Genomic DNA, 18,898 nt, shown 5'->3' with positions numbered 1-18,898 from the left:
ACCCTTTTAGCGATTGAGTGGATCACAATCGCTGAGTTGACTTCAACCCTCCGCCGCCGGCCAACCGACCGCCTTGGAAATACGCCAGCAATCTGTTTGCTCAACTTTAATTGAGATTATCCTATTCCAAAATAATTTTAAATAGCCAAACGTAGATTACAGAAGCAATTCGAAATATTCTGATTGCTTAATCATGATTCTTGTTTAAATAAATTTGATTCGCCAGACGTCCAAATATTTGGGAAATTGCTCATGAAAATATAATTATCTTTTCCATTTCCGATGACGCAAATTCCAAATGCATCGAAACGTCACACGTCAGGCGTCCGAATGTCTCAGATGACAACTACACGTCAGTCGCCATGACAGAAATAGCAAACGGTTGAGTAAGCACTTTAGAAAAAATAGATCTTAATTTTCTCTATAATGTTAGCTTTAGTCAGCTATCAAAGCCGTATTGGACATAAAAATTTAACGACGGCACAAAACGGGTGGCCGGTAGCGAAGTGAGTGCGGTGCGCCACCGCTTTATAGCAAATTGGAGTCATAGTGGGTTGACAGTGAGACGGCATGGCAGTGTCCCATGTGACGCGATACAACTAGACCCGCCGGGCGATGTCGAGATGAGGCGGCCATCAGACAGGTTGGATGCGAGCCAGCGATGTGTCCCGCCACTCGCGTGCTACGGGATAACAGGATATCTAGCTTATGTAGGGATTATTCAGACAACTAGGTCGCAATCTCGTTTGTCGAGCAAATTTTCAATGGGATTTAATGTTCTATGGACGTTGCTGATGTAAGTATTTTGCGTTTGTATGATAAATTAGGGAAAATCAAAAGAAGTGATGAATCAAATGCAGGTTGACTTAATACCAAATATAGTCTGTGTAGTGTAGCTAAAATACATAAAAAATACTAGGTTAGAAAATAATTTCAATCACATAAGCCAGGATTTCAATCTATACTTGGTACACAACTACGAGCAAATGGAATGTAGTTTTTTCACAAGTAATTTATTTTTTGCCGTAGCAGCACTAACAATAAGTGAATCCATCGCTCAGCCATTTCACTAATGGGTGGTCGGAGCTTGAATTCTGTTATTAGGACTTCGAATTTTACTTCTTCTGTCAAGCAAACGTGCAAAGACAGCTCGATAAATTATTGAGTCTATAAGTGGGGCGCACATTCAGAGGGGTCATTTTAACCGACTTGAAAAAAAAGGTGCTTGATTTGACTAGAAAGTATTAATGTTTATCTCACGTTAGTCTGAACAGATTTTGATACAGTTTTCAGTATGGTATGTATCAGACTTAGGAGAAAGTTTTAGGTGTATTATTGAAAGCGATTTTATTTTTTGTACAAAGTTTTTTTTTTATAATTTAATATTTATAATGTAATGATTGATTTGCAAATGTAAACATAATTATAATAAAATATATAATACACACGGCATTGAACATTATATTGAATAAAAAAATATATACCGTGCACAGTTCAATATTTATTGCAGTATAAGTTTAAGGAAAGTATGAATATTTATTTGAACTTGTTGATGAATCTGTCGATGAGTAACTTGGCGACGCGCGGCTTGTCCTGGGGCACCAAGTACCCGGCACCACGCACCATCACTTCTATGAAGTTGCCACTTTCCCTTACGTATCTAAACAGTCGAAAATATTGAATATATATATGTAACGGAACGTCATAGACATGACATTTGATTAGATTTTGACATTTCATAAAAAATGGGAAGAATGTGAAGTGAGGTTAAATTTAATAACCCCAGTTTTTTAAAGTATAATTTGTAATGTAAAACCTTGAAGTAAAAGCATTAAATGTTGTTTTTTGCTCTTTCAGGTAAGAGATTTAGTTATTATTAGATATTAGTTTTGTAAAGAGTTTAATGGTTATAAGTTTAGTTAAGCACATGTTGCGTAAATAAAAATTTTTGTTCTTTCAGAAAAACGCAGTTTCTTTTACTTCTATACTGGGGTACAATTCACTATTATAAAACAACATTTACGGCAACGAATTCAGAATGGAGAAATTAAGATTTGATTTTGCTGTAAAGACTGCGCCAGACGGAAAATCAAATGTGATTTGCATAACCTCAATAGGTACAATTGATGGGCGGACTTTTGCAATACCTACCGAATATCAACCGTCAAGTTTACATCCAGTGATTACAAATACTTCAAACTATGCGAAGGTAAGAAAAACCTTAAATAAGAGGCACCAAACAAGGAAGGTTTGGATCACCTTAACGGATGAGATATCGAAGATATATTTGGATGAAACACAAAACCTACAATTTAACGATTATTATCTGGAAGAAATTATAGAAGACACAGGTGATAATAAAGATTCTTACAGTAGTTCAAGTCAAAATTTAGAAAAACTTTTGGAGAAATTACTCGAAGATAAACAAAGTAAATCAGAAACACAGAATTTAGCAAAAATTTCAAAGGATTTTATGATTGAGAAATTTACCGGTAGGAATGCAAACGCATATCAATGGATTAAGGATTTTAATAAAGAATGCAAACGTTTCATATTGAAGAAGACAAAAAGAAAATTGAAATTCTAAAAAACTTTTTGGAACATTCCAGTATGGACTGGTACAGTTGCATGTTAATGAAATTTACAGTTGAATCAAAGTGGGATAAATGGGAGAAAAATTTCTGCGATACATTCGCAAACAAAGGATGGTCACCAATCAGGTATGCTCTTGCCTTTAAATATCAATCAGGTTCGCTGCTTGAGTATGCACTGAAGAAGGAAAAATTATTATTGGAAGTGAGAAAGTCGATTGATACAGGAACACTTATAGACCTTATAGCATCAGGCCTGCCTAATTATTTGACCGATAAGATTGACCGAGAAACTTTACAAGAAACCGAAGACCTCTACAATGAGTTAGGGAAATTGGAACATTTTGTCGGGAAGAATAAATATGATAAAAAAACCTACACATACTCTGAAACAAAAGGAAAAAAAATAGAAGAGAAAAAACCTTGCCAAATCTGTATTACTGAAAAAAAAGGGAAACGTTTCCATCCTGAAGAAAATTGTTGGTTTAAAGAGAAAAATAAAAAAGCAGTAGTAAAGAGTGTTAATAACTCAGAATTAGAAATTGTTTTGAATAATGAGAACCCAAAAAACTAGAGGTACCACCATTAATAAAAGTAAAATTGCTGTTAAATGATACTTTGCAAGTTTCAGGGATTTATGATTCGGGATCAAATGTGTCATTAATTAATGCCAAATTATTAAAAATTCAAGAAAATAATGTTACAAGTAATAGCCAAACAGCAAATTTAAAAACTATTAATGGTGAGAAGAAAACAAAAGGAGTGGTATCATTAAAAATAATAATCTATAATATTGAAAAAAATATGGATATTTTTGTAGTAGATAATGAAAATTTTCATTATGATTTTCTAATTGGTTTGGACTGCATCAAAAATTTCAAACTAATTCAAAATGAAGAATTGAATATCACACAATGTAAAGCAGAAGAACATAAAGAGTTTCTTGAAGAAGAGGATATGGAAAAAAAGGACATAAATACTAATTTTCCTAAATTAACAGAAGTCGAAATTCCTGATGTATTAGGTGACAAAAGAGAAAAAAATATTCCTTTATATTCTGAGGTACTGAACCAAAGAATGAATAATAGATGTGAAGTGAACTTCAATGAACACATAACTGTGGATGAATTTGAGATTTCAGTAAACCACCTGGATTTATATCAACAAACAGAAATTGATACATTAATAGAAAAATACAAATCTGTCTTCGCTAAGGACAAATACGATGTTGGTACTGTACGGGATTATGAGGCTCATATAGATTTGATGGTAGACAAATATTGTTACAAACGTCCATACAGATGCACGTTCTCTGATAGAAAAGAAATCGAAAATCAGGTATCGAAATTATTGAAGAGGAATTTGATTGAGGAATCCTATAGCCCATTTGCTGCTCCGGTGACTCTGGCATATAAAAAAGAAGACGACAGAAAAACGAGACTATGTATAGATTTCAGAGAATTGAACAAGATTGTTGTACCACAATCACAACCTTTCCCCATGATAGAAGATTTATTGGTAAAAACCGTCGACTGTAAATATTTTTCTACTTTCGATATAAACTCAGCATTTTGGTCAATTCCTTTGAAAATTCAAGATAGATACAAAACTGCATTTGTCACACAAGAAGGCCATTTCCAATGGACTTGCCTTCCATTTGGTCTAAAAACGGCGCCGGCCATATTTCAAAGGATACTGAGCAATATAATAAGAAAATACAAACTCTCTGATTTTGCAGTAAACTTTATAGATGACATATTGGTTTTTTCCAGAAGCTTTGAGGAACACTTACAACATATATCTAGACTATTTGAGGCGATATTGACAGAAGGATTTAGATTGAAATTCTCGAAATGTACTTTTGCAAATAATTTCGCCAAATATTTGGGTCACATCATAGAAAATAATACAGTCAGACCTCTCAAAGATTATTTAACAGCTGTCAAGAATTTTCCGATTCCAGAAACAAGAAAAAATATACGCCAATTCCTCGGAAAGGTAAACTTTCATCATAAGTTTATACCAAATAGTGCAATTATCTTAGACCCACTACATAATTTACTACGGAAGGATGTTACATTTATATGGTCCACAGAATGCCAGGAATCATTTGATAAAATAAAACAATTACTATGTTCCAAACCAATCCTAACCATATTTAACCCTGAACAACCAATCAAAATTTACACAGATGCCAGTATCAAAGGAGTAGCTGCTGTATTAAAACAAGAAGATCAAAACGGAGTCAGTAAACCTGTAGCTTACTTCTCAAAAAAATTGACAGAAGCTCAAAAGAAGAAGAAGGCGATATATCTAGAATGTCTGGCAATAAAAGAGGCTGTGAAATATTGGCAGCACTGGCTTATGGGAAAAGAATTTGTAGTATATTCAGATCATAAACCTTTAGAGAACCTGAATATCAAGGTCAGGACTGATGAGGAACTGGGTGATTTAACTTATTACTTATCCCAATACGATTTTAAGATAAAATATAACCTGGGACAAACAAATCAGGAGGCAGATTGCCTAAGCAGAAATCCAGTCCTAGAACCTTATGAGAATGCTGAAGATTGTTTAAGAGTTGTAAATTTAATAGACCTGAAAGATATAAAAAATGATCAATATACAAACACAGATATACAAAATGGAAAATCAAAGTTCTTACTGGAAAATGAAATTTACTACAAGAAGAATAAAAGGAGAAATAAAACTATATTGTCAGAAAGCAAAACACTAATAAGAGATGTCCATGATACTTACTGTCACATCGGACAAACCCAAATGATAAAAAAAATAACACCTTTCTACACAGCAAGGAATATCATCTCAAACATTAAGCAAATCTGTGATGAATGTGACATTTGTATAAAGAACAAATCTAGAAGGAAGTCAAAATTTGGCTTGATGTCACATTTAGGTCCAGCAACACGCCCATTTGAAATTGTATCAATTGACACGATTGGTGGTTTCGGAGGATCACGTTCTACAAAAAAATATTTGCATCTTCTGGTTGACCACTTTACAAGATATGCTTATATTTCGACATCAAGAAACCAAAGTGCCAATGATTTCATTAAGCTTATAAAAAATGTGACACAGAGCTATAATATTGATCTAGTTTTAACAGACCAATACCCTGGCATAAATTCCAAGGAATTTAAAGACTTCCTGGAAAAGAAAAACATAAAAATTGTGTTTACGGCTGTGGACGCGCCATTTTCGAACGGGCTTAATGAGAGGCTGAATCAGACTTTAGTCAACAGAATAAGGTGTAAAGTAAACGAAGGTGACAAGAAGACATCATGGACAACAGTTGCACAGAAATGTGTTGAAAAATATAACGAAACAGAACATACAGTCACAAAGTTTAGTCCAAAAGATCTACTAGAAGGTGAGAGTGTAGATATTCTACCACCTGAACTAAAATTAAAAAGATCAACAGAGGACCTGAGAAGAGATAGAAAGTTAGCACTTAAAAATTCAATAAAATCTCACAATTATAACAAAAAAATATATGATCTACGAGTACATAGAGAAGAATATAAAGAGGTCGGAGATAGAGTCTACATTGAAAATGGAAATAGACTAAATAGAAAGAAGCTAGATGAGTTGAGGATTGGTCCATACAAAATCTTAAGGAAGATTTCTAATTCCATTTATGAAATTGACGCCGGACACAGGAAGTCAGAATCTAATTTCTACCATATTACGAAACTGTCTCCGGTTAGCGCTCCATCGAACAATCTCTCCAGATTGTTCTCTCCAAGGGGGGGAGATGTAACGGAACGTCATAGACATGACATTTGATTAGATTTTGACATTTCATAAAAAATGGGAAGAATGTGAAGTGAGGTTAAATTTAATAACCCCAGTTTTTTAAAGTATAATTTGTAATGTAAAACCTTGAAGTAAAAGCATTAAATGTTGTTTTTTGTTCTTTCAGGTAAGAGATTTAGTTATTATTAGATATTAGTTTTGTAAAGAGTTTAATGGTTATAAGTTTAGTTAAGCACATGTTGCGTAAATAAAAATTTTTGTTCTTTCAGAAAAACGCAGTTTCTTTTACTTCTATACTGGGGTACAATTCACTATTATATATATATAAAAGGAGATTGGGCAAGAATGTATGAAGTTTGGTCCAAATGTCCACCACGAACGAGACCTATATAATTAAATAGTCCACTTAATTTAGAGTAACTTTTACTAAGAAAGTAAAAAAAAAAACAATGCCAAAAAAAAGTTATAGCCAAAAATGTATTCTTAATTTTCGGTAGTTTTTGTATGTTATCATTATTATTTTTTATTTTATTCCACTTCCATTTCCGCACTTTATCTAAAACTAAGTTAAGTAAGACACATTTGCATATAAACAGCCCATATTTTTTTGCCCGATGGATGTACAAATCACTAACCAATTGAGGCGCCAGAAGTACTTGATTATACTAAGCGGTGCCTGGATCTAAGAAAATTCGATGTAACTGGTGGTGTCCTCTCTCTAATAATGATCAATTCTATTTTGTCAGAAGTTACTGAAAGTACGAAAATCGAACATCACGAAAAGTAATTGAAGAAATGAAATTGTAAAAATCTATAAAATGTTTTATTTGATTTTGCCATAACTTTTTTCTGGCATTATATTTTTTTTTACTTTCATAACAAAAAATGTTCTATATTTAACGGGCTATCTAGCCATATAGGTCTCGTTCGTGGTGGACATTTGGACCGGAATCGCCCAATCTCCTTTAGTTATAAATAAATAAATGTTTAATGACCATTTAGTTGTTTCGCTACAAAAAATTTGCGTTCAAACTTTATACTTAACAATTTTTTTTTTTACTTTTTCTTAGTAAGTTTAACTTTGTCTTAGTAAGCACTAAAACTAACCACATACTGTAGACTAAACAGTCAGCCGACAGTTGATCCGATGATTGTCAATTTTTTTTAAGATAATCTTGAATACAATAAAAGTTTTCAGTCGGTCTATGCCGACTATAATGTGCTTAACACATCTCCACACTGATTTAAGAGCCCAAAGCAGATATCGGCAGACTAAAACTTTGCAGTGTGTTAGAGCGTTATGGGTACTAGATATACTAATAGATAAAAGTAATAACTGATGACTTACGAATGACATATTTCCCGTCCATTGTCGGCTTGCAAGTAGCCCTGTGCGCCGGACCACTCCAGCGATCTATACATTCGCACTGACGGCGCGTACGCAGGGTAGATGGCCAGCTGACCACTAGTCAATACGAGAATGTTAATTATATATCAATAAATGAGACAATGTTTCAATCTATGTTATCTATATTTCCTAGACTATATTACTGATATGTAGGCTAATAAAGAGGAAACACTTTTAGTCTTGTTGAGGCTCTATTAAAATGCTAAGAAAATTTATCGATTTTTTTTTTATGCAATATACTTCAATGTCGAATTGGAATTGTAAGTACTTGTCGAGTTAGATGAGGACATCAAAAATTAAAAGTGTATTATTACGGCGATTGTTGAGACCTCGCCTTACACCTAATGTTAACTTAGATCAAATAAAGTTTCATCAAAACAAAATATAAGCTACTTTTTATGCATATGCGGTAAGTAGCTAACGCAGATGAACGCTACTGAATATTTAAACTGTAGGTACAACTGAGCTCTGCAAAGACTAAGTTACTGCGTCAAACTGTTAAGTCACGCGTTTAAAAAAAATATTATGGTGACATACTTACCTGTAATACATTACTCCATAATGTTCCAATAACTCCTCCAACCAAGGCTTAGCAGAAATGTGATAATCTGTTTCAGTCAAATGCTTTGCTAAAAGGTTCTCCACACTAAAAATCATTTTCTTGGCATGAATAGCGCTCTGCACTTCAGCTTTATTAAGAAACTTTGAAAATGATTCTTTCATCGTATCCTTATGTTCATGTAAGAAATTGTTCTCATCCACACTCGCTCTGAATTTCGCCAAATAGATGCTCACTTGCGCGTTCTGAAAAATGATTTTTATACATTTTTTTAAATATAAGTTTACCTGAAGAACTGTTCCGTACTACTAGCTGTTCCGTAGTCAACTGGGAACCCTTATAGCTTCGCTATGTCTGTCCGTCCGTTTGTCCACGGATAATCTCAGTATCCGATAGTAATCCATAAGATTATCTACACTATTTTTTCGCACTTATACTGCGCATTAAGGCTTACCCATGTGAATTCGTTCATGTCGCCTCGTTCCCAAGCACGTCTGGCTTCTTCTTCATAAGTGTGGATTTCTTGTGCTTCTTCGGGACTCAGGACCCCTGCTTGCGGCGCAAATTCGGCGATATGCAGCATTGAAAGTGGGTCTGTACAGCCGTTGCCAACCGCTATACCCTATGTTGAGAGTTTTTTTTATTACTTTGAATAAATAAATATTAGCCATTGCTGGTAATTCCCGTTGATAATTTAATTGATGATGCTAACCTTTAAGTTTATTGGCATACAGTCGTTTTGGTTATTATGTATAAAATTTCCAAACGCTGGGATAAATTTTCCGGCGTACCCTTGGCCGCTGAGGAACAGGGGTGCTTTTCTCAGTTCAGGGAAAACTTGCAGAAACTGCTGGATGAAGTTATAGAGGCACTCGCCCACCTGCAAACATTACATACGAAATTTTAATATCATGTCCTTACGGTTTCTTTAGTAAGACTTGACAACTGACCTGATCTTCGTTAGTGGCATACTCTCCTCCTTCGCTGAAGCTGAAGCCAGTGCCCGCGGGGTTGTCAATGAACAGAAGCGAGTAGTTGGAACCCCACGTGATGGGCATCCTTTCAACTAAATAACGTCTGTTATGTTTATATAATTATGTATGGTAATAAAGTGCTTTTATTTGCCCAATGCAAATAATAATTGTTGATTTATTCTATAGAGGTATTTTTCAAATTTATTCTTTAGTTTTTTCGTTTCTTAAGTTATTATTTATTCCATAGTATAATTAAAACTGTAAGTAAGTATAAAACGTGGGTACCTTTTTCGTTATCAACAACTCTAATTGGTCCTATTTCTTCAAACAATCCATACAAAGAAGAGATTCCTGGTCCTCCATTTAGCCAGATAATAAGTGGTGTATCTTCTAGAGGCAGTCCCTCCGCGGGGAAGTACCAGAAGAACAGGTGCCACTTGGCAGTTCTGTTGACAGTGATGTACGCGGCGTGACTGTTGACGTCAGCGAACAAGCTCGCCTCCACTGACGATAGGGCTTTGGCTTTCTCAGTTTCTCCATTTTCAATGTATGGCGTAAGTATCAGAGGACCATCACCCTGGTCTACTGGTGACACAACTGCGCCCAGAACAGTTGTACTATGATAAAGTAAAATAAGCCTTTAATGTTTAAACCCTTTATTTTAGATGTACGAAAAAATATACCTTGAATACCAAACAATTATACTTACCAAGATAATAACAATAAACAAAATTCACCCAACATTGTGCAGAAGTAACAAATAAAAGGTATAAAGTGGTATTTATATAATGTAACTTATCAATCTACAATGCATACAATTATGAAAGTGCTGTAAAAATGTTCTGCTTTATCGACAAATACTTCATACCTTCATAACTATGCATTATCATTAAATTATTTGGCTTTATGTTGAGGGAAATATTTTCAATAGCCACGTTCAATCTTACTTACATACCAATATCCCTACTATGTTTTTCGCGGTTTTATTCGCGACCTGACCTGAGGTTAACATAACCAGGAAGAAAGCATAGCATAGCTTACCTAGATTTTATAATCGTTTTCCATTTATTAAATAATATTCATTTAAACTTGTTGATGAACCGATGATGTTTCTACATCTAATTCCTACAAATATTTATCAAATGGTGGAACCAATTTGGTTGTTTGGTATGATAATTTCAATGGGTTCCTATAGCTAGTCTATAGCTTGAAATTGGGCCAGGCAAGAGGCGCCGCTGTTAAACTGTTCCTGTTGTGTCTTTGGAAGCTAATCACTTATTAGGTCAAACACACGCTCAATGAGCAATGAATATGCTTTAGGTACCTCACCTTATCTTGTTACGTAAAGGACACCAGTACAGCAGATCCTCTCTGTTATTCGCCACAGCTACTTATTTGCCAGTGAGAGTAAACTGTGCGCTTCATACGAGCACGTCATCTACATAAATTGGGCCAACGCGTGACAAGAACGCCATCTTGCGCGTCACGTAGGAACTACATTATGCGGCTACCACAAATCGTACATATTCGACGAATATTCTAGAGTTATGTTCCCAGTGTTTTTCGGTAAGGGTGGCCCAAGTTATGGATGCGATTGCTATGTTACTCACGTTTGAAATTATAAAGGAGGTGTAACGTACCTATCTGTAACTGTGGGTTTTATAGCAAAACTTTGATAACAACAAATAATACGTCAAATCATATTTTACTTGATGCAATTTTCATACATACATAATAATAATAATAATAAGCCCCGCAGGGCATCTGAGGCGGATGACGGGGAGTAGCGACCCCGCGGGGCTATATATCCGAGTGCTCCAGGGAGAGTATACTGTCCCCCATCTCCGGCCTGCCGGAGTGAAGCATGACGGGGGATAGGTCTCCCGCCTCTTGGCTTGCCTTCATCGGCCGGTCAGAGTGGAGTCGCTAGAGTAGGGTTAGCAGCCCGCTCGGAGGGTAGGTGCCTCGTGGTAAGTGGCGAGTGGGCCGGTGATGCTGGACCCACAGGGAGCGCGTGATCTGCGTTTAAAGTCCGCCGAGGTATCCTCACCCTTCAGCCCCTCATGTACCTGTTGCCCCCTTGTTGCGATTTAGCGACTGATTCCCGGGGGCCCAGTAAGTGAGGTGGCGAGTCTCTACCTGCCATTTTTACATGTATTTAATACATTGTCATCGGCAGGTGCCATAGTTCCCGTAGTTTCCCCATTCCTAGTCCATTAGCATCCCATCACAATAGCCCAAGTAGTTTTCATCCGCAGTTAGCAATAGTTTAGCACAGAACCGGGGATTGTCCTTGGGTACATTTCTATAGTGTATACAGGGATAATCGTCGGTTTTGTGTCACCATTTCATTAAAGTTGTCTCAAAAGGGCTTCAGCGTGTTGGCTTCGGCCCCACGTTCGCCTTCCAAAAATCCGGGACTCTGTAGTCCCGTGGTCGGTTAGAGAAATACAATAATAATAATAATGTCGGGACACCTTTTCACACACGGTTGGTTAGCCCCATGGTAAGTTATTTATTAACTTGTGTTATGGGTGCTAACACAACTGATAAACTACATATAGCTACATATATACATATTTATAAATACATATTGTAACACCCAGACCACGGCCAACAAGCATGCTCATCACACAAATGTCGACCGAGCCGGGAATCGAACCCGGGACCTCAGGTTCGGCGGTCCGGCATGGTGACCATTGCGCCATCGAGGTCGTACATAGAGGGAAGAACTGGGAGGATCAAGAAGCTGTGGTTCGTTCGAGGAAATTCTTACGTCTTGATATGTGCCAATATTTTTTTTATTTAAATCTGTACTTGCTCAAAGGATTATTTTGATTTTCAAAAATGGAATATGCAAATAACTTAAAACTCTTGATCTAAAAAATCACAAATCGAAAAACCTTGTTTGGCCTGTCCGATACAAAGGTAGTTAGCGTTACTTAAAGTTATTACTGTATGTAATGAGCCATCCCGGGAATTCGTCTCGCTCTAGTTACTGTTAGTGAGGTTATTGCGACCCCGGGACGCACGCAATCCCGGATTACGGCCAATATTCCAGATTACACATTACATCCTCCATTGCATTAGTGAACAGTTTCGGGGAAATAACATCCCCTTGTCTCACTCCTCGATGCAACGGTATGGGCCTTGTTTGCTGATTCTGTACTTGGACGGACATTGTAGCGGCTTCGTAGAGACATCTCATCACTTGGATGTATCGCCAATCTACTTGACAACGCTGCAGGGACTCCAGAACAGACCAGATTTCAACCGAGTCAAAGGCCTTCTCATAGTCCACAAATGCTAGACACAGGGGCTGATTATACTCTTCGGTCTTCTGTATAATCTGCCGCACTGTGTGGATGTGGTCTATGGTGCCGTATCCGCTCCGAAACCCAGCCTGCTCCGGTGGTTGGAATTCGTCGATTCTTCGCGCAAGTCGGTTCGTGATCACTCTTGAGAACAGCTTATAGACGTGGCTTAGGAGGGAAATGGGTCGATAGTTCTTCAACTGGGTTTTGTCTCCCTTTTTGAAGAACAGGACGACAACACTCCTACTCCACGCCTCTGGAGTTCTCCCTTCAAACAGGACGGCATTAAAAAGCTTCTGGAGCTCCCCCAGTACGGGCTTACCTCCTGCTTTTAAAAGCTCTGTTGTAATGCCATCCTCGCCAGGGGCTTTTCCATTTTTGAGCTGTCTCAGAGCGATCTCGATTTCGCCACTGCTGACTTCTGGCAGGTCTTCGGTGAAATGGCGTGTTAATGTGGCTCTAGAATCCTCATTTCCGGGATCAGGTCGAGATGCATGCGATGCGTATAACCGGCCATAGAAATTTTCCACTTCCGAAAGGACTGCCGGCACCGAAGAAACAACTTCTCCACTTGTTGTGGTCAGCTTCGTCAAGTGGCTTCTTCCAAGAGATTGTACGAACACCTTTGACCCCCGATTCAGCTCAATTGCTCTTTCAATGGCAAGAGTATTGGAGCACCGGAGGTCGCGTCGTACGTGCTTGTTGATCTCTTGGTTTAGAGCCCGCTTAGCTGACGAAGTGACAGGCGGGTTTTCACGTCGTTTCTTCATAAGCCCTAAAGTCTCTTCCGAAAGCTTTGATTTCTTGCCCTTACGCTGCATGTTACAGAATCTCGAACCTTCCTCCCTGAGGATCCGAACCACATATTCGTGGTTCTGGTTAACGTCTGTTGTGGTTTCCACGGCGGCAAATCGGTTCTCCAAATTTGACTGGAACGTTTCGGATCCTGTCATGTTTTGGAGCAGTGTTGGTCGGAGCCTGGCCTTCATCAGACGGAAACGCTCGGCCTTGAAGTTGATATTCAGAGAGCCTCGGACAAGTCGGTGATCGCTACCGGTATTAAACCTATTGATCACGGAGACGTCTCTGAATATGTGCCTCTTGTTCGTCATGATGAAGTCAATCTCATTTTTTGTCATAGTGTCGGGGCTTTGCCACGTCCACTTCCTTTGGGGCTGCTTTTTGAAAAAGGAGTTCATCAAAAAGAGCCCCTCGCGTTCGAGGAAGTTGACGAGCATTTGCCCCCTATGATTCCTGCTTCCAAATCCATGGGATCCTACTGCCGATTCGCCGCAAATCTGTACTCCCACTTTAGCGTTAAAGTCCCCCATGACAACGGTGTAATGGGTCTTTGTAGTGAAGTGGAGGGCCCTTGATATATCATCAAACATATCCTCCACTTCATCGTCTGAATGTGTCGAGGTCGGTGCGTACACTTGCACTACCTTGAGGCTATACCTGTCGGTGAGCTTTATGATAAGGTACGCTACCCTGTTCGACACACTAGACACCTCCACAACGTTATCAGCTAGGGACTTATTAACCAGAAACCCAACGCCACCTTGGGATTGTTGGTCTCCCTCTCGGAAGTACATTAGGTGACCTGATTCGAGGGTTATGGTGTCCTCCCCCTCTCTTCGAACTTCACATAACCCTAATATGTGCCACCTAATCTTCCCAAGTTCCACCTCGAGTTGCGCCAGATGCGAGTCAAGCCGTAGCGTGCGGCCGTTGTACGTCGCCAGAGTCAGTTTTGTTTGGTGGCCTCCCGTAACCCGGAGATTCTTCGCACCCCTTGCCCCGCCGTAACCACGGTCGCCACCGTGACCGGGAATAGCGGGACTGCCGGGAACTAGGGGCCGTGGCTTTTTTGTGCTGCTCATGGAGGTATTTAGCCTACTGCTATCACGCTGGCCAGACGGGTTGATAGAGGGTTTTTTTTCGAGTTTTCCTTCTCTCGCACTGGTGTTCGGTGCAATTGTCTCCATTAGTCGACTTCTACGACACCCACTGGAAGAAGGGGTAGCGACATATGTATTCTTAAGCCGTCGCTACGCGGCGGAGGATATGTTCAAGACGCTGAACTGGAAAGGACGCGGCATCAACATCAATGGCGAATACATCTCTCACTTGAGATTTGCTGACGATATCGTCATCATGGCGGAAACGCTGCAGGACCTACAACAGATGCTTAACGACCTGGCTGAATCTTCTCTACGCATCGGCCTACGGATGAACTTGGACAAAACCAAGGTCATGTTCAATGAACATGTTCTACCGGAACCGATTGCGATACACGGCGCCGTTCTCGAAGTTGTTCGGAAATATGTATACCTCGGGCAGACATTGCAGTTAGGTAGAAACAACTTTGAGGACGAGGTGAATAGGAGAATTCAGTTGGGTTGGGCTGCATTTGGGAAGCTACGTCGAGTCCTAACATCGTCGATTCCACAGTGCCTAAAGACAAAAGTCTTCAATCAGTGCGTCCTACCTGTCATGACTTACGGAGCCGAAACGTGGACACTGACGGTACGGCTGGTCCACAAGTTTAAAGTCGCTCAGCGGGCTATGGAAAGAGCTATGCTCGGCGTTTCTCTGAGGGATCGCATCAGAAATGAGGTAATCCGTCAGAGAACCAAGGTCATCGACATAGCCTACCGAATCAGCAAGCTGAAGTGGCAGTGGGCTGGCCATATTAGCCGAAGAACCGATAACCGTTGGGGTAAACGAGTTCTAGAGTGGAGACCGCGCCTCGGCAAACGTAGTGTAGGACGTCCTCAGGCACGGTGGAGTGATGACTTGCGCAAGACGGCTGGCAGGAGCTGGATGCGAGAAGCCGAAAATCGATCTCAGTGGCGTGCACTTGGAGAGGCCTATGTCCAGCAGTGGACTGCGATAGGCTGATGATGATGACACATTACATGCACAAATGGACCGGTAGATCGGATCGGCTGTGACTCAATATGTCACTGTGTAGTGTATAATTACTAAACCCTGGTGCAAGCATAAGGAAGCTACGTGACTTTCATTTGTAGAGGTATATAGGTAAATTACATTTGGAACCTAGTGGGTCAGTCACCCGTAGAAATAAATATTTATACAAAAAAATGTACAAAAAAAAACTATTGACAATTAAGGTTGTAGTGTTTATTGAAGGTATTTTTCTCATACCTATAGTGTATTAAGTGCATAATCTATATCAATACCTACAAAGTGTCTTCGTAAATGTATTCGAAATATCCCCAAGGGCACCTCTGTACTTACTCATAGACTTCAACGGGCATTACATACATAGGCTCTTAATACTCAAGCCAGAGATGTTCAAAGCTCTAAAGCTGAGGCCCACAAGCTCTGAAGTTTGGAATACCGTCAGGTAGCAACAGGTCGGAGTAACTCCACCACGCAAACCGCTAAACACCCGCCTAAAGGGATTCTAAGATATTACCTAATAGAACTAAGCTAAGCAAAAATATAGTCGAACCCTTATTTAACTTTATATACAACTTAGCTACCTGTCATTTAAAATCTCAACGTTCCAAAAAGCTCTGAAGGACACACCAATTCATAATGAAACGAAACTCATTACTGTCCAACTCTCCAAAATATACGTAATAATAAACATGGCGAATATTTCATTAATTCCAACACTAAACGTTTCTCATTTCTGAATTGGTTAAGAACAGGAAGACGTACAAATCCGTCGTTATTTGCTGTCTTGTACAAAGAATTTCATTAGATCTCTCCAGTCTGTAGATCATGTGAAATTAGATAGCTACTTATGAAGCGAACTCCGACATAATTAAATTTAGAACAGGTGGGAGCAACAAAATGAATCAAAATTAATCCAGCGCAATTTGACAGCGCTGTCGTCAGCTTCCAGCTTAATTTTCATGTTTAATTAAATAATATTTTGTTTGACACATGAACGGGGCCAGAATAGAAGAAAAAAACCCCTCATTAGCTTTGATGCCGAAATAATTGAGTCGCCCGACTCGATAATGTTTTATGTAGTCTACAAATCTCCAAACAAGTCTTAACAAAAGTATTCCATTGACTAAGTATTTTCACAAGCTTTATTTAGGGAAAATAAAAACGTTTTCTTTTTTTGTACAAAACGAGTAAGTAATTCCGTTAACGAGCAACTTATAAAACAACTTAAGGCGTAGTGGTAATAAACATGAAGAAACACACATTGTTAGCAATTTTTGCGCTGACAACTTTTAACACCGAGAGTTTGAAGTGTTAAAGCATCGGCAAAAAAGTATTAATAAAAAATATCAGAGCTTCATAGCAGTATATCAAAAGTTCTCATCAGAAATTCAAATAACGTCAACGCGACAATAATCCGAATAATCAAATACATCTTATTTTTCGCATTCAGCAGCAAGGCGCGAAGGAAGCGGGAATTCTTGGCACAAGTCCAACCGCGGCCAAATATCACCCCGCTTTTATGACTGCCGAAGGACGAAACTTTGCTTGTTATCCGAGAAATATCACAACATATTTCGAAGCTTTTATAGGGAAAGTTTGGAGGGCCGCACAAGACCAAGTAGGGAATCATTGACCGGCCCTTCGATTGAAAACTTCGGCCGAGTCCATGAAACTGGTGTTATTATGTATTGGGACACATAGCACTCATATTTCGTACCACAATTATTGGGCACGGCGGACAAGTTCGCTGTGGCTGACGTTACTTGGAAACTTTATGTTTTGCTACTGATAAGCTTATGTTGCAGCCCAGTTCACTGAACATTCAAACTTTTCACAAAAAGGTTCTAAAACGTTTTTTGGACACCCACATAGATTAACCATGACCTCGCAGCCTTAAATAAAAGCAATTATAATATAGCTAATCCCCTCCGCTACGGATACGCATTAAAATCGACTCTGCGTTTCTATATGCATAGGTCCTAATTTAAAAACAATAACGGCCTACAAATCCACAAACTCGAAAAACGATTACGCTTCCAAATAAAATTCAAAGTTGCAAACGTAAAATTAAGGCGAAGTCACTTAAAATACGATGGAGTTTAATTACGAGATTTGTCAAATAATAAATAAAGAAAGTTCTGTCTACCCTCTCGTGCTCGGCGTGATTTCAAAGCTGGCTTCAGATACCGCCAGGATTTATTCGCCGAGTTCCCGTTTCCTTTATTTAACTTACCCCTTAAAAGCTTAGCATTGAATTTGTTTCTTTTTTCCTTTACATCTATGATTGAAGTCAAGATTTGGATTTTGATGTTTTATGTTGGCGATTATTGGCTTTTGAGAAACTAATTCCACGGAATTGAATGAGTTCTTACTCAAAGCAAAAGTATTAGAACAGACGAGATTTAAATTAAGACGAGATAAAAATTTATGCGTTTTTAAATCCGCCAAATCTTTTAAAACTCGTCGAAGACCTCGAATATGAGTGTCTGATAAAAAATCACCATTATAAATCAAGAGCAAGTGTTCCAAAAGTGTAAACTGTCTAAAAGAGCGTCTGTCCCAATTTATCGTGGGGATGATCAGTCTGCAGGATTTGTCGTAGCACTGACAGATCGTTTTTTAATGCTGACGGCATCCCTCGCAATTACTGAACAAATTAGAACAGCCCCTTCCTACAATTTAACACTTTTTCGTTCATTTTAATGAAGACTGTAATGAAGGAGTGACTGTATTACATTGTATATCATCGTTCTATTCGAATAAAATGTTGTCACCTAGATTTTAAGTCTTTTTGTTCTAGTTAAGAACATTATTAAAAATTAGGGACTGTAATAAAAAAAGATGGAAATATTTAATTTTTAAATGCTCTCGGTATCTAATAGGTTAAAAAATATAACTTCTGCAGCAAAATGTTTTAAATCCTCTAATCGTACCAATTGATAAAATGTCTTTGGTCCAGTGATCAAAATTAAGGCCTTTGTGAAAGCGGCCATTCTACGACATTAGTGTGCAGTCCAAATTGAACTCTAAGTTCGTCTAAATTCTTGTTGTATGTACAACCGAACATTCGGAACGTTCAGCAGAGCAAACGGGAGTTTCTGGGTATATCAACAAAGACAAAGCCGATTCGGTGGACCGTACAAAGAGGTTGGGGAGCCGTATCGATGTTTGACGATCTTTTTCGTGAATAGCGTAAATATCTTGCTGAAATACTGAGCTTTATTTAGTACAGAGTGAGAGAAAAAAAAATGGAAGTAGATTGTCAGGGTGCATGATGGCATAGCTATGAATGCCTATTTACTGATGATCAATTCTTAGCTCCAAGAGGTACTGAATAATTTTAT

General features: G+C 38.5%; 2 protein-coding genes across 3 annotated transcripts in view; one reads left to right on the top strand and one right to left on the bottom strand.

Annotated features, from left to right (window-relative positions):
• Positions 1–18,898, top strand: part of LOC124639935 (zinc finger protein 541) — a 244,759-nt gene that overhangs the window by 85,271 nt on the left and 140,590 nt on the right. The window lies entirely within an intron of this gene.
• Positions 1,482–10,058, bottom strand: LOC124639938 (vitellogenic carboxypeptidase-like). Its single transcript, XM_047177451.1, has 8 exons — positions 10,019–10,058; positions 9,595–9,926; positions 9,286–9,401; positions 9,048–9,215; positions 8,790–8,957; positions 8,318–8,580; positions 7,717–7,833; positions 1,482–1,660 (listed from the first exon to the last, which is right to left on the bottom strand). The coding sequence occupies exons 1-8, from the start codon at positions 10,051–10,053 to the stop codon at positions 1,537–1,539; spliced, it is 1,323 nt and encodes a 440-aa protein (XP_047033407.1). The 5' UTR covers positions 10,054–10,058; the 3' UTR covers positions 1,482–1,536.

The sequence above is a fragment of the Helicoverpa zea genome, chromosome 20 (genome assembly GCF_022581195.2).
Source record: "Helicoverpa zea isolate HzStark_Cry1AcR chromosome 20, ilHelZeax1.1, whole genome shotgun sequence".
Classification (NCBI taxonomy): domain Eukaryota; kingdom Metazoa; phylum Arthropoda; class Insecta; order Lepidoptera; family Noctuidae; genus Helicoverpa; species Helicoverpa zea.
This window is presented reverse-complemented; position numbering and strand designations above follow the sequence as displayed.